Below are 14,958 nucleotides of genomic sequence, written 5' to 3'. Positions count from 1 at the left end.
TAGTGCCCTAATGCTAAACCCCTTAGCTGGTGTCCAGAAACCCAATCAGGATCCTGCTAGTCCTGTCTCCTGGAAGATGTTCCCTGCATCCCCCAACTTGATGAGATGACCCTACATAATGAATAAATAAATCATCTCGAACCACAGTATGAGTATCTGCCTAATTTTCTATAGCTCCTACCACCTCAACTCCTGCTGCTTTGAGCTTGGAGTTACCACCTTCCTTCAGATACTGCACATTTGATCACTGTTTCTCAGACTTTAAGGTATTTATGAATCACCTTGGGATTTGGTTAAGATGTAGGTTCTAATGTGGCATTTCTAACATGCTTCAAAGTGCTTCTATATGGTTTTAACCCTAGGTTCTTGGTTCTCCTACCCCCTGATTTGAATGGTGTTACTGATGCGTCAGCAGCAAACATTAATTCAGATTTCCTAAATATAACAGTACGCTTTTCAGTCATCAAATATTTGTACCATGTAATACAGCTGCACAAAAATATCAATTCTGAGCAGTTGATGTTATTTGATATGACATACGTTTTTTTTGAGCACACTCTTTTACAGAGGTGGCTACGACAATGAGCTAAAGATCACAATTCTAATAACTGAACAACTGGTAAGGGAACCAAGGTTTGCTTGATTCCAAAGCTCACGTTCTTTCTGCTATGCCAACCTTCTCCTCAATGCTTAACTCAGGAATGTCCACATGTCGGGATTTCCCTTCAGAAGAGAGTCGTGGAGGAACATTGCTCCTGAAAAGTTATTGCTTCTCCCCAGGCATAATAATAATCAGAAAAACCAGCTTCTTCCATATGTATGATTAAATATCAGACACCACTAATATTTATACATTCTACTGTAGATTTTCAACCCGACCAATTTTATTTAGCTATCCTCTCCCCAGCTTTTTTGTTTTGGCTGAGTGGCACGTGGGATCTTAGTTCCTGACCAGGGATTAAAACCATGCCTCCTGCTGTGGAAATGCAGAGTCTTAACCACTGGACTGCTAGAGAAGTCCCAAGAGCCTTCTTAAGAAAGTCCTCAGAGTCCAGAGGCCATTATGAAAACGATGTGACTTGTATTTTTTGTGTAAAATACAAAAAATTTAGTATATCATAGGCACAATAGATAATGCAACACACTGGAGAAAATATGCATAATAGATACTAAAATATGTATCTGTATCTATATACATATAAAGAGTTCTTAGTTCTTGTTAATCAATAGGTAAAAGAAAACAATCCAATTAAAAAATACATAAAGAACAGAATAAGCAATTTAAAAAGACAGAAATAAACAGCCCATCAAACAAAAAGATGCTCAAACTAAAAAGTAATCTGAAAACTACAAATTAAAATGTAAAAATTCGCCTGTTACATTAGTAAAAATGTACAAGACTGATATTCAGTGTCAGAGGCACTTTCATAAACTGCTGGTGGAATAAAGAATGGCACACAGGCTGTCTGAAAGGCAAACTGGCTGTATATTTCAAAACTAAAAACATGTAAATCTTTTAAACAACATTTCTAGGCACCTATTCTAGAGGTATTATAGAACAGTTGCACAAGAGACAAGAATATGGGATGTTCATTTCAGTGTTCCCAATCACTGCAAAAATCTGAGACAACTTAAATGTCCATAGATAAAGAAACAGTTAAATAGATTATATACATTCAAACTGAAATACAATCAGCTGTTAAAAAGTACGCACTGACAGTATGAGATTTCAAAAGCATATTGCTAACTTTAAAAAAAGCTGCAGAAAAAACATCATTCCACTGACTTTAAAAAGATATATATAGACATAGAAATTATAAATAGAAATTGCATATAATGCATAGAAAAAGAACTGGAAAATTCACCAAACAGGATAGTTCTGGAAGTGGAACCTTTGCTTCTTAGCCTCCATATAAAGTTATTATTTTTAAAGAATGTACTCTTTTTTCTCTTTCTTCAAATCAAGTATATAGTTTAAACATCTGTAAGATTTTTAAATGTTTTAAAAAAGACAAACAAGGTCAACAAAAAATGTTTAATTTGCAGTTTTCAGATCACAGGAGTCTACGCATCTTTTTAATTGAAGGAGTTATTTTACAATGGTGTGTTAATTTCAGCAAAGTGACTCAAATATAGGTTGATAGGGAAGCATATATCAGACTGTTTTTCAGATTCTTTTCCATTACAGGTTTTATTCCAAGATTTTGAATATAGTTTCCTGTGCTATACAGTAGGTCCTTGTTTTATTTATTTCATATATAGTAGCGTGTCTGTTGGAGAAGGCAATGGCACCCCACTCCAGTACTCTTGCCTGGAAAATCCCATGGACGGAGGAGCCTGGTAGGCTACAGTCCATGGGGTCGCTAAGAGACACGACTGAGCGACTTCCCTTTCACTTTTCACTTTCACACATTGGAGAAGGAAATGGCAACCCACTCCAGTGTTCTTGCCTGGAGAATCCCAGGGACGGGGGAGCCTGGTGGGCTGCTGTCTCTGGGGTCGCACAGAGTCGGACACGACTGAAGCCAACTTGGCGGCGGCGGCGGCGGCGGCGGCGGCGGCGGCAGCAGCAGCAGCAGCAGCAGCAGCAGCAGCAGCAGCGTGTCTGTTAATTCCAAACTCCCTCCACTCTGCCTTCTCCCTTTGTTAGTTTTCTATGTCTGTGAGTCTGTTTTTTATTTCTTTATTGGATATTTATATTTCTCTCTGTGAAACTGCTTATTCTACTCTTTGCCTAATTTGTCATTCAGTCACTAAGTCGTGTCCGACTCTGCAACCCCACGGACTGCAACACACCAGGCTTTCTTGTCCTTCACTATCTCCTGGAGTTTGCCAAATAAAAAAAATAAATAAATACAGGAAAATGTTCAACCTCACAGGTAATCAAAGAGACTGAAATCTAAAGTGAGATATCACTTTTCACCTACCATGAGAGTAAATCGTTTCTGGTTTGTTCAATGTCTATTTACTATTGCTAATATAAATGCTGAGAAAGAAATACTTTTTTCCAGTGGATAAAACCTTTCCAGAGGGTGTGTGTAGAAAAAGTCTCAGGCTTTCCTGTGGTGGGTGGAGTTAAAGAAAAGCTTTTAGATCATCATCCTCCTAACACATCATCAAATGCTTTCAGTTTTCAACCCTTCTGGAGAAGTTCCCTTCTTACCCCTCAAGGCTCTTTCTCATCTCATTGTCTTGCTCTAAACCTTTCTTGGAAAAATGTCTCAATGCCTCAAAAATAACTCACATAAAAACATAGGCACACAGCCCACTTAGTTAAAAGGTGTTAGAAAACATGAGAATCTCATTCACACCTACGTGCTATTCCAGCTAAAATCTATATAGAGGGACTGATGCAGAAAGTCAACTCAATGGGGAAAAAAAAAAACACTGACTCACCTTCAAATCTGCATGTATTTCTTAAAAACACCTAGGACACTGCAGCTGTGTGACTCTAGGCAAGTCATTTAAAAGTTCTCAGTTTCCTCAATATAAAAGGGAGACATAAAATTTGAATTTCAACCAGGAAATCAGAATTTGGACTTTGGAATATAGTTTTAAAAATCTGAAAGCAAATATTTGTGCGTGTGTGTGTGTGTGTGTGTGTGCATGTGCGCAAAGTCGCTTCAGCCATGTCCGACTCTTGATGACCATTTGGACTGTAGCCCGCCATGCTCCTCTGTCCACGGGATTCTCCAGGCAAGGATACTGGAATGGGTTGCCATGAGCTCCTCTGGGGATCTTCCCAACCCAGGGATCAAACCCACATCTCTTATATTGGCATTGGCAGGCGGGTTCTGTAACACTAGCAAAACCTGAAAGCAAATACACCACAAAAAAAAAAAAAAAGCCCCGAACTGCAGCAGTCTACAAAAATGTTTGCCTAAATCCCTCAGTCTGCTGTAATAACAGTTGCCCTATATATGAATATAGATAACCATTTCCACTGTCAAAACCATCAGTTTCTGGAAGCTTACAGATGTTAACAATTGCTTATTATAACTATTTCCCCAAGCAAAGCTCCCTATACAATTATACACAACATGAATATGGTAATTTACTCAATTCTCTGTACAATACAAACCTCATATTTAGCATCATGCTAATATTCAAATTAGTTCCCCCATAGTGTAAATATTTGAGGAAGCAAAATCTATGAATAAAGAGAGACTGAATTTTAGTCTTCTGGCCAATTCCATGTTCAATGTCTGGCCCCCTATCCCCATTCCAAGGCTCCTTTACTGCAAAAAGAAAGGAATCCTGCTTAGGTTTTCAGTTGCATAGATTTCCAACTCCAGTCCCTAATCTCCCATTTACTAGCTCTGTGATATTAGACAACTGCCTTAATGTTTTAAGCTTCAGTTTTCTTATCTTTAAAATTGAAGTATTAATATCAGCTGAGTATTGTTAAGATAAAATGAGAAAATTGAGGTGGGAAGAGGGGTAGAAAATAAATAAATGAAATGAGATAATGTGCCTAGGACATTAATAATCACTCAATGAATGATAGCATTTATGCTTATTACTATTATTGACTTAAGAATGTTCAGTGATGTTTAAGAATACTTTTAAAAGACTATTAAATTATGAACTGACTCCTTAATTTTTTCAAGCTTCCATTCTAATTTTATCTCTTCTGAAAAACATAATATGTTTTATTAATGCATCATAATTTAGAATTTGCTTAATATTTTGTAATTTTTTAAATAGTTTTTTCCATTTTATTCTTGTCAACTATTGTTGACAAGTACTCCCTAGGGCCAGAATTTTGTTTCATAAGCCTGTGTTCACAAATGTATTGTGTTTACTACATTGTAATGATTTGCTACTCTATTTTGCTCTCTGAGCAATTTCAAGGCAAAGAGCAAGGCTTACTTGTATTTGTACCCAGAAGGCTTAGTTATCAAACACAGAGAGGTCTCAATGAATGTTTGTCGAAAGGATAAATGAATGAATTTATCTTTTCCCCCAACCCCTGCAATGCCTTGCACAGTACTCTACACATAATAGGAACTCAGTAAAGCTTCTTAATGGATTCATGGAGAAGTCTTTTGGACTCAACCACATAAAGCTTTATCTTGCCTCAGAAAATCATTTCAACTTTAAAGATTAGCTACTAACATTACAAATTAAAAGTTTTAATCTAACATATATCAAATAAATAGGTTCAATGACTAACCACAACAAGGCTAGCTCTAGAAGGATTAAAATCCATTATTCTAATTAATGAATTTGTGAACTCAACATGGAAAAATCCAGTTACATAATCAAAAGAGAGGTTATGCTTTTGCAAATTTAAACGTACCAAAAATAGTGAGAAAAAATTATCAGAAAGCTTGCATCTGTAGATAGAAATGAACAAATTATTTTTCATGCCTGAATTGAAACCACTGTTTTCATTAGAAATAAGAAAACTGGTCCAAACCTGTCTCTAGAAAACACTCCTTGAGACTCAGTGTAAATGCTTTGCCCTCGCAGTGATTTTAACTCCTAGAAGCCTTTTATTTCCAGACTGACGGATATTCAAAACTCTGTCTCCTAAAATAAAAATTCGTTCATTTCTTAAAAGGCAAAGAACCTGAACAGACACAAGGTTTTATATTCAAGTAACTAAAACTATCCTTAGTGCTCAGCCTGGTGCTTCTGCAACAGAAACATTTTCTTGGTTTTAAAATCATATTCATGGAAGGTTTAAAAGTCGTACTACACATTCTTCACTGTATGATCTAAACTGAGTTTACACCGCATATATAATCTCATAAGTACACCGTAAAGAAATTCTACACTTGAATGAATCTGGAAAGAAACGTGAGCTTTGCACACACCCCCTTCTTCCAACTCAATACGCACATCTTAGTTTTTTTTCTCAAGAATTTCTCTCTCCCGCCCCCATCCCACACGTTATTTCAGAGCAGCAATCATTCATAACCCCACTCATAGTCTCTCCACCGAAAGAACCTTTCCAACTAATACTATTTCACGCAAACCCTCCATTCACATCTCAGAGTCCGTGGGGGATTTCTTTGGAAGGGGCGGGGGGCGGTGAAGTTCCGGCACGCCACCATTCCCGCCAAGCCCTTTAGGAGGAACCAGGTCTTAGCGCGCAGTCCCGGACTAGTGTTAGGCGGACCCCAGTAAACTGCGAAGGTCTGACACCGCACCCGCCGCTCCACCCCCCCACCCCACCCCCGCCGCCTCTCCGCCAGGGCAAAGCAAACCGGGCCCAATCTCTGGGCTCCCATTCAACATACCCTCCTCCTCGCTGTACCCCATTTCTTCCCACTTATTCCTCGGTGTAGCCCGGTCTCTTTTTTCAATTCTGACTCCCCATAACCATCTTGCTCCCAACACACACACCCTTCTGTACTCCTGCCCCTGCCCCTTGAACCCTTCTACACCCGGGTCCCTCCCCCTTGGACCTCGCGGCAGCTCCAGCCCTTCCCGCGTGCCCTGGTGCAGACCGGCGCCCTGTCCTTATAACCACTGGACCTGGGTCCCACCCAACACGTCACACGAGGGCCCATTTCTCCCGCGACCCGACCTTCCCCACCCCCTCCCTAAGCGCTACCCCCCAGCACCCTGTTACCTCCGGCCCCGCCCCCCTGAGGGTGTCGCACTCACCGCTTCTGCCGCCGCATCCTTAACCGCCGCGGCTGCTATAGCTACAGGGAGCCAAGGCAACCAGCTCTCGCGACAGTTTCCACAGCTACGGCGAGAACAGCCGGGAAGAGCCTCTCGCAAGAAAGTAAATGAGTCAGGCTCGAGACGGCTAAGTATATCTCGCGATAGTGTTGTGTAAAATGGCGGCTGTAAGGCGCTTCGGGGGTGGCCCGGAAAGGTTTGGAGGTAGGCGAGGGCGGGAAAGGATCTTGAGCTGGCGGGAGAGTCGGAAAACTATTGTAGGTAGGACGCAGGAACGGTCCCATCTGAGGAAAGTTAGTATGGCGAATCCTACACTGGAATAACTTTAGGGATGTGGCCGTCATTTCCCAGTGTCTCAGACTTGGAACAGTGTCACCTTTAACTGAAGTTCCGTCTTCCTGGTATTTTCTTTTTGCGTGCCCAGTAGAGATGGAGCGAGCAAGCCAGAAATTGATCTTTCCGTATCTTCGTTAACCTTTCTTCAGGAAATTCATCCGTTCTTCCCCTACCCTGGTTTGGAAAGGACATTTGACTTAACAGAAATGTTTATGTTTATATACTGGTGCCCCGCCCCCATCAATTCTCCCTACCAAAATAGGAAATAAAAGTTTGTTGTTGTTTTTAATCGAGCATAAGCACAGGTGTTTGGATGCGGAAGGGGGCCGCGTTGGTGCGTGATCTGAACTTTGCAGTTGCTTGCCACCCTGTGGGCACATCCTTAGTTGATGACTCTGAACACAGTTTTAAGGGCTTTCTCTCCTGGTGGCGCAGACGGTAAAGCGTGTGCCTGCAATATGGGAGACCCGGGTTCGATCTCTGGGTCAGAAAGATCCTCTGGAGAAGGAAATGGCAACCCACTCCACCCTTGCCTGGAAAATCCCATGGATGGAGGAGCCTGATATGCTACAGTCCATGGGGTCACAAAGAGTCGGACACGACTGAGCGACTTCACTTTCCTTTCCTTTCTCTACTCTCAGAAAGCTGTAAATGCAGACTGAGTAGGATCTGGAACAGAAGATGGATATATAAAGAACGTTGTTCAGTGAGAATAAAAGGAATAAATGGAGAACTCATTCTCTTCTCTCCAAGCCCCTGAATAGCTCTCATAATCTAGACCAGTGCTGTCCAGTAGAAACATACTGTGAGCCATAACATGCAATTTAAAATTTGTAGTAGCCACATTTTTTTAAAAGTAAGAAAAAGGAAATTTAGTAATCCACATAATCCAACATATTCAAAATATTTCAACATGTAATCAATATTTTGAAATTTCTAAAAATATTTATTTTTGGCTGCATCGGTTCTTAGTTGCAGCACATAGGATCTTCCTTGCAGCATGCAGGATTTTTTGCTGTGATGTGCAGATTCTTTGTCTCAGGGCCTGGGCTTCTCTCTGACTGTGGTGCTGCCCAGGTACAGGAGCACAGAGGCTCAGCAGTTGCCTGTGGGCAAGCTTAGTTTCAGCATGAGGGATTGTCTTTAGTTGTGGCCCACCAGCTCCAGAGCAGGTGGGCTCAGTAGTCCTGCAGCATGTGGGATCTTAGGTCCCCAGCTAGGGATCCAAATGGAGTCCCGTGCAGTGGAAGAAGTTTCTACTGGAAAGCTCTAAACCTGCACTAGATAATGCATTATCTGAGTGACTTTAGGAGCACAGTATTATGGGCATGTGGTTTATGTAAAAGAATCCCTGAAGTTGCTAACTCAAATGACTGCAGAGCCTAGGAGACTGACAATAAAAGATGACCTGGTATAAAACATAAGGTGGTAGTGGAGCATAGACGGCAGCCCACCAGGCTCCCCCGTCCCTGGGATTCTCCAGGCAAGAACACTGGAGTGGGTTGCCATTTCCTTCTCCAATGCATGAAAGGGAAAAGTGAAAGTGAAGTTGCTCAGTCGTGTCCGACTCTATCGACCCCATGGACTGCAGCCTACCAGGCTCCTCCATCCATGGGATTTTCCAGGCAAAAGTACTGGAGTGGGGTGCCATGGCGAGGGCCCACTAAAGACTACAAGCTTCTATTTCAAAGGGAGGTTTCCTGAAGCCATGTGGAAAACAGCATGGAAATTCCTCAAAAAATTATAAATAGAGCTACTATATGATCCAACAATTCCACTCCTGGGAATTTATCTGGAGAAAATGAAAATGCTAACTAGAAAAGATATATGCACCCCTACGTTCTTGACAGCATTATTTACAGTAGTTAAAATTTAAAGCAACCAAAGTTCCCATCAAAAGATGAATGGATAAAGAATGTGATACATAAATATTATATATATATAAAATGTATATATAATGAAATATTACTCAGACATAAAAAAGAATCAGATCAGATCAGATCAGTCGCTCAGTCGTGTCCAACTCTTTGCGACCCCATGAATCGCACCACGCCAGGCCTCCCTGTCCATCACCAACTCCCAGAGTTCACTCAGACTCACGTCCATCGAGTCAGTGATGCCATCCAGCCATCTCATCCTCTGTCGTCCCCTTCTCCTCTTGCCCCCAATCCCTCCCAGCATCAGAGTCTTTTCCAATGAGTCAACTCTTCGCATGAGGTGGCCAAAGTACTGGAGTTTCAGCTTTAGCATCATTCCTTCCAAAGAAATCCCAGGGCTGATCTCCTTCAGAATGGACTGGTTGGATCTCCTTGCAGTCCAACGGACTCTCAAGAGTCTTCTCCAACACCACAGTTCAAAAGCATCAATTCTTCAGCGCTCAGCCTTCTTCACAGTCCAACTCTCACATCCATACATGACTACAGGAAAAACCGTAGCCTTGACTAGACAGACCTTTGTTGGCAAAGTAATGTCTCTGCTTTTGACTATGCTATCTAGGTTGGTCACAACTTTCCTTCCAAGGAGTAAGCGTCTTTTAATTTCATGGCTGCAATCACCATCTGTAGTGATTTTGGAGCCCAGAAAAATAAAGTCTGACACTGTTTCCACTGTTTCCCCATCTATTTCCCATGAAGTGGTGGGACCGGATGCCATGATCTTCGTTTTCTGAATGTTGAGCTTTAAGCCAACTTTTTCACTCTCCACTTTCACTTTCATCAAGAGGCTTTTTAGTTCCTCTTCACTTTCTGCCATAAGGGTGGTGTCATCTGCATATCTGAGGTTATTGATATTTCTCCCGGCAATCTTGATTCCAGCTTGTGTTTCTTCCAGTCCAGCGTTTCTCATGATGCACTCTGCATATAAGTTAAATAAACAGGGTGACAGTATACAGCCTTGACGTCCTCCTTTTCCTATTTGGAACCAGTCTGTTGTTCCATGTCCAGTTCTAACTGTTGCTTCCTGACCTGCATACAAATTTCTCAAGAGGCAGATCAGGTGTTCTGGTATTCCCATCTCTTTCAGAATTTTCCACAGTTTATTGTGATCCACACAGTCAAAGGCTTTGGCATAGTCAATAAAGAAGAAATAGATGCTTTTCTGGAACTCTCTTGCTTTTTCCATGATCCAGCGGATGTTGGCAATTTGATCTCTGGTTCCTCTGCCTTTTCTAAAACCAGCTTGAACATCAGGAAGTTCACAGTTCACATATTGCTGAAGCCTGGCTTGGAGAATTTTGAGCATTACTTTACTAGCGTGTGAGATGAGTGCAATTGTGTGGTAGTTTGAGCATTCTTTGGCATTGCCTTTCTTTGGGATTGGAATGAAGACTGACCTTTTCCAGTCCTGTGGCCACTGCTGAGTTTTCCACATTTGCTGGCATATTGGGTGCAGCACTTTCACAGCATCATCTTTCAGGATTTGGAATAGCTCAACTGGAATTCCATCACCTCCACTAGCTTTGATCGTAGTGATGCTTTCTAAGGCCCACTTGACTTCACATTCCAGGATGTCTGGCTCTAGGTCAGTGATCACACCATCATGATTATCTGGGTCGTGAAGATCTTTTTTGTATACTTCTTCCGTGTATTCTTGCCATCTCTTCTTAATATCTTCTGTTTCTGTTAGGTCCATACCATTTCTGTCCTTTATCGAGCTCATCTTTGCATGAAATGTTCCTTTGGTATCTCTGATTTTCTTGAAGAGATCCCTAGTCTTTCCCATTCTGTTGTTTTCCTCTATTTCTTTGCATTGATCGCTGAAGGCAGCTTTCTTATCTATTGCTATTCTTTGGAACTCTGCATTCAGATGTGAGATCTTGTAATTAGTAACAACTTGGATAGACCCAGAAGGCATTATGCTAAGTGAGATAAGTCAGACAGAAAGACAAATACTGTATGATTTCACTTAAGTGTGAAGTCTAAAAAACAACAAATGAGCAAACAAAAACTAGAAACAGTTACAGGTACAGAGAAAAAACAGGTGGTTGCCTGACAGAAGGGTGGTGGGGAGAAGAAAGAGAGGGAGACTAAGGTACAAACTTCCAATTGCAAAATAAATGTCACTGGTATGAAATGTACAACATAGGGAATATAGTCAATAATTGTGTAAAATCTTTTTATGGTGACATCGTAATGACTTACTGTAGTGATAATTTTGCAATGTATAAAAATATCAAATCACTATGTTGTATAACAGGAACTGTAGTGTTATAGGTTAATTATACTTCAAAGATAAACTCATAGAAAAAGATGAGATTTGTAGTTATCAGAGGTAGGGAGTTGACAAGGAGTGGGGAATTGGATGAAGGTAATCAAAAGGTACAGACTCCCAGATGTAAGAGAAATATGTGCAACCTGATAAATGATCGACACTGATGTATGTTATATATAGAAGTGGTTAAGAGAACAAATCCTGTGAGTTCTGATCACAAGGAAAAAACATTTTAATAAAAATAAAGGAGTTCAAAACTCTCCTGAATTTTAAAACACAATGGTGGCAAGCAGAAGATGTCTATAAGCAATATGGACAGTTAGATCTTCTACCAGAATGTGGCCTCTGTGAACTGTGGGATTCATATGAATGAAACATTTTTGAAGAAACGATGTTTTAACACAACGATGTTCAGGCAAAGGGATAGCGAAACCAAAATTGAGGATTTGACTAGATTACTGGCTAGATACAAGTATGCACTTTAATACATTAAACCACCACTGCAACTTCTAATGATAATTTGATTTCTATATAGACTTTTCTACTAAGAAGATGGCAAATAGATGGGGAAACAGTGACAGACTTTATTTTTGGGGGCTCCAAAATCACTGCAGATGGTGACTGCAGCCATGAAATTAAAAGACACTCCTTGGAAGGAAAGTTATAACCAACCTAGACAGCATATTAAAAAGCAAAGAGACATTACTTTGCCAACAAAGGTCCGTCTAGGCAAGGCTATGGTTTTTCCAGTAGTCATATGGATGTGAGAGCTGGATGAGGAGGGAGGTGGGAGGAGGGTTCAGGATGGGGAACACATGTATACCTGTGGTGGGTTCATTTTGATATATGGCAAAACCAATACAATATTGTAAAGTTAAAAAATAAAATTAAATTAAATTTAAAAAAAAAAAAAAAAAGAAAGCTCAGCGCCAAAGAATTGATGCATTTGAACTGTGGTGTGTTGGAGAAGACTCTTGAGAGTCCCTTGGACTGCAAGGAGATCCAACCAGTCCATCCTAAAGGAGATCAGTCCTGAGTGTTCATTGGAAGGACTGATGTTGAAGCTGAAACTCCAATACTTTGGCCACCTGATGCAAAGAGCTGATTCATTTGGAAAGATCCTGATGCTGGGAAGGACTGAAGGCAGGAGGAGAAGGAGACGACAGAGGATGAGATGGTTGGATGGCATCACCAACTCAGTGGAGATGAGTTTGAGTAAACTCCAGGAGTTGGTGATGGACAGGGAGGTTTGGCATGCTGTGGTCCATGGGGTTGCAACTGAGCAACTGAACTAAACTGAACTGAACTAAGAAGATAATGTCTCAACCAACCTGGGCTCCCTGTAAATTAATAGGTTTACATCAATATTTCAAATATTCTGAGATTGGAAAAATTAAATTTTTAGGTTTTCAGAGCTGTGGACTATTAGGCCTGGGCATTTTTTTTTTACCTCAATTTTAAGGATAGGCATTTAATAGTTTTATAGTTGACAGGGAAATCTCTTTGTCACCTGAAAGTTCCTATTTGCTTTTGTATCTCTGATGCCTGATAATAGTACCTGGTGTATAGTAGGCATTCAAGAAACATCTGCTGAAGGAATTAGTCCTTAATTTTTGGGGAGGGCTCACAGACTTCTTTAAAAATGTTGTTAAATTTTATTTTATTTATTGGCTGTGCGAGGTCTTAGTTGTGGTATGTGGGGTCTAGTTCCCTGACCAGGGATTGAACCTGGGCCCCCTGCATTGGAAGTGAAGAGTGTTAGCCACTGGACCACAGGAAAGTCCTTTACAGACTTTTAAACATGAGAATCTGATAAAAGTTATGAACCTTTATTCAGGTCCTGTCTGTTCCCTGCCCATATTCCCTCAGCCTATCCTAGAGTTCACTAAAGCTTTGGCAGATAAATCCTATACAAGCCCATAGCTTTCTACTTTAAACACCTGAGTATTCTCCTTGCCTGAAAATGTCAGCAGAGTTAACATTCCCCATAGCAATCTATAACCAATGAGAGATGGGATTTGATAGCTAAATATTCCAATTTCTACCCCTCCTCAGTGAGGCAATTGTAAAGTATGTTTTACTACAGTATTTCTCAAAATTTACTAACACATAAAAATCACCTGGAGAAATTAGTAAGACATAAATTCTTGAATTTCCGTATTTTTTGGCCAGAGTTTGCAGCATCTTAGTTACCCAACCAGAGATCGAACCCAGGTCCCTGGCAGTGAGAGCATCAAATCTTAACCTCTAGACAGCCAGGGAATTCCATTGAATTTGTGATTTTAATCAAACTTCTAGGAGAAAATGATACTGCCAGTCCATGGACCACACTTTAACATCTTTTCTCAGAGTTGCCAATGAGAATCAGCCCCATTTATCCAAAAGATATTTATTGGCCTTCTTTTCACTCCCTTACATTGCTTAGATTCTTGGATCATCTCCCAAATTTACTACTTGCATCCAAATCTTTGTTTCAGCGTCTACTGAAATCCAAACTATGACAACTCTTCTTAGAAAAATGCATATAGAAATAGTTTTGTGTATTACTTAGAAGTATGGCTTCCCTTGTGGCTCAGCTGGCAAAGAATCGCCTGCAATGCAGGAGACCTGGGTTCGATCCCTGGGTTGGGAAGATCCCCTGGAGAAAGGAAAAGCTACCCACTCCAGTATTCTGGCCTGGAGAATTCCATGGACTCTATAGCCCATGGGGTGGCAGAGTCAGACACAACTGAGTGACTTTCATTTTCACTTCACTTTAGAAGTATGAATCCTCTGAAATTTATTTAGGTTATAAAGGAAAGTGACCAGAGTAAATATCATGTGACTCTAGGTCCATGAAAACTGAATGAGTCTAGGCAGAGTCTAGGAACTTACTGTAATCATTAATGGCTCATGGAATGAACTGAATTCAGCCAGCTCTCCTTAGAAGTTACTTCCCCAGATCCTAGTAAGTCATCTCTTTATTTTTCCTGGTCTGCATCAAACTCTTATTTTGTGAAACATAAGAGTAAATCTGGGACTCTAAAGAAAATCCATGCTGACTTCCTTGGTGGTCCAGTGGTTAAGAATCTGCCTTGCAATGCAAGGGACACCAGTTCGATCCCTGGTTTGGGAAGATACCACATGCCAGGGAGCAAGTAAGCCCGTGCACAACTACTGAGCCAGTGCTCCAGAGCCCGCGAGCCCCAACTACCGAGTCCACGTGCTGCAGCTACTGAAGCCCAAGTGCCTGGAGCCTGTGTTCTGCAACAGAAACCACCTCAATTAGAAGCCCACACACAGCAATTAAAAACAGTCCCCGCTTGCTGCAACTAGAGAAAGCCCAAGTATAGCAACAATGACCCACCACAGTCTAAAAAATAATAGTAATAAATAAATCTTTAAAAAACTTGAAAGAAACCCCATGCTTGAAGTCAATAAAAAGAGTATTGCCACTCATTCCTATTGGACTTTGATGGTTTCTTCCCAATCATAGTGCTTTCTGGACACAATTGCAGTTGCCCCTATGACCCTTAGGTCTTTTCTTGATGTTTTCACACCGAGCCAGGCATACCATAACTGCAGCTGGTTTCTCCCACTTCCTTCTCAATTCTGACATGGCTCCCTGTTCTACTCCATCCTTTCAGGAACCTGTAACCTTTGACAGATATTCCTAAGCTCACCCTCGTGTCATCTGGAAGTCTTGTGGCATGCTCTCATTCTGTGATAATTGGATAATCTTGATTATCCCAATTTCTAATCAGCTACATAAACAGAATTAACACCAGGGTCACC

General features: G+C 40.9%; 1 protein-coding gene across 1 annotated transcript in view; it reads right to left on the bottom strand.

Moving 5' to 3' along the window:
* LOC147342906 (uncharacterized) overlaps positions 1-14,875 on the bottom strand; it is a 76,704-nt gene extending 61,829 nt beyond the window's left edge. The window contains exons 1-2 of the mRNA XM_086381215.1: positions 14,847-14,875; positions 6,619-6,871 (exon numbers count right to left, since the gene is read on the bottom strand). Of these exons, the coding sequence (XP_086237341.1) occupies positions 6,619-6,871; positions 14,847-14,875 (282 nt within the window). The remainder of the gene's footprint in view (positions 1-6,618; positions 6,872-14,846) is intronic.
* Between the last annotated feature and the right edge of the window lie 83 nt (positions 14,876-14,958).

Source organism: Bos grunniens, chromosome 28 (genome assembly GCF_055505025.1).
Source record: "Bos grunniens cultivar Pamir isolate PY7600 chromosome 28, Bosgru_T2T1.0, whole genome shotgun sequence".
Taxonomy (NCBI): Eukaryota; Metazoa; Chordata; class Mammalia; order Artiodactyla; family Bovidae; genus Bos; species Bos grunniens.
The sequence above is the reverse complement of the archived record's forward strand: the minus strand, read 5'-3'. Positions and strand labels throughout refer to the sequence as shown.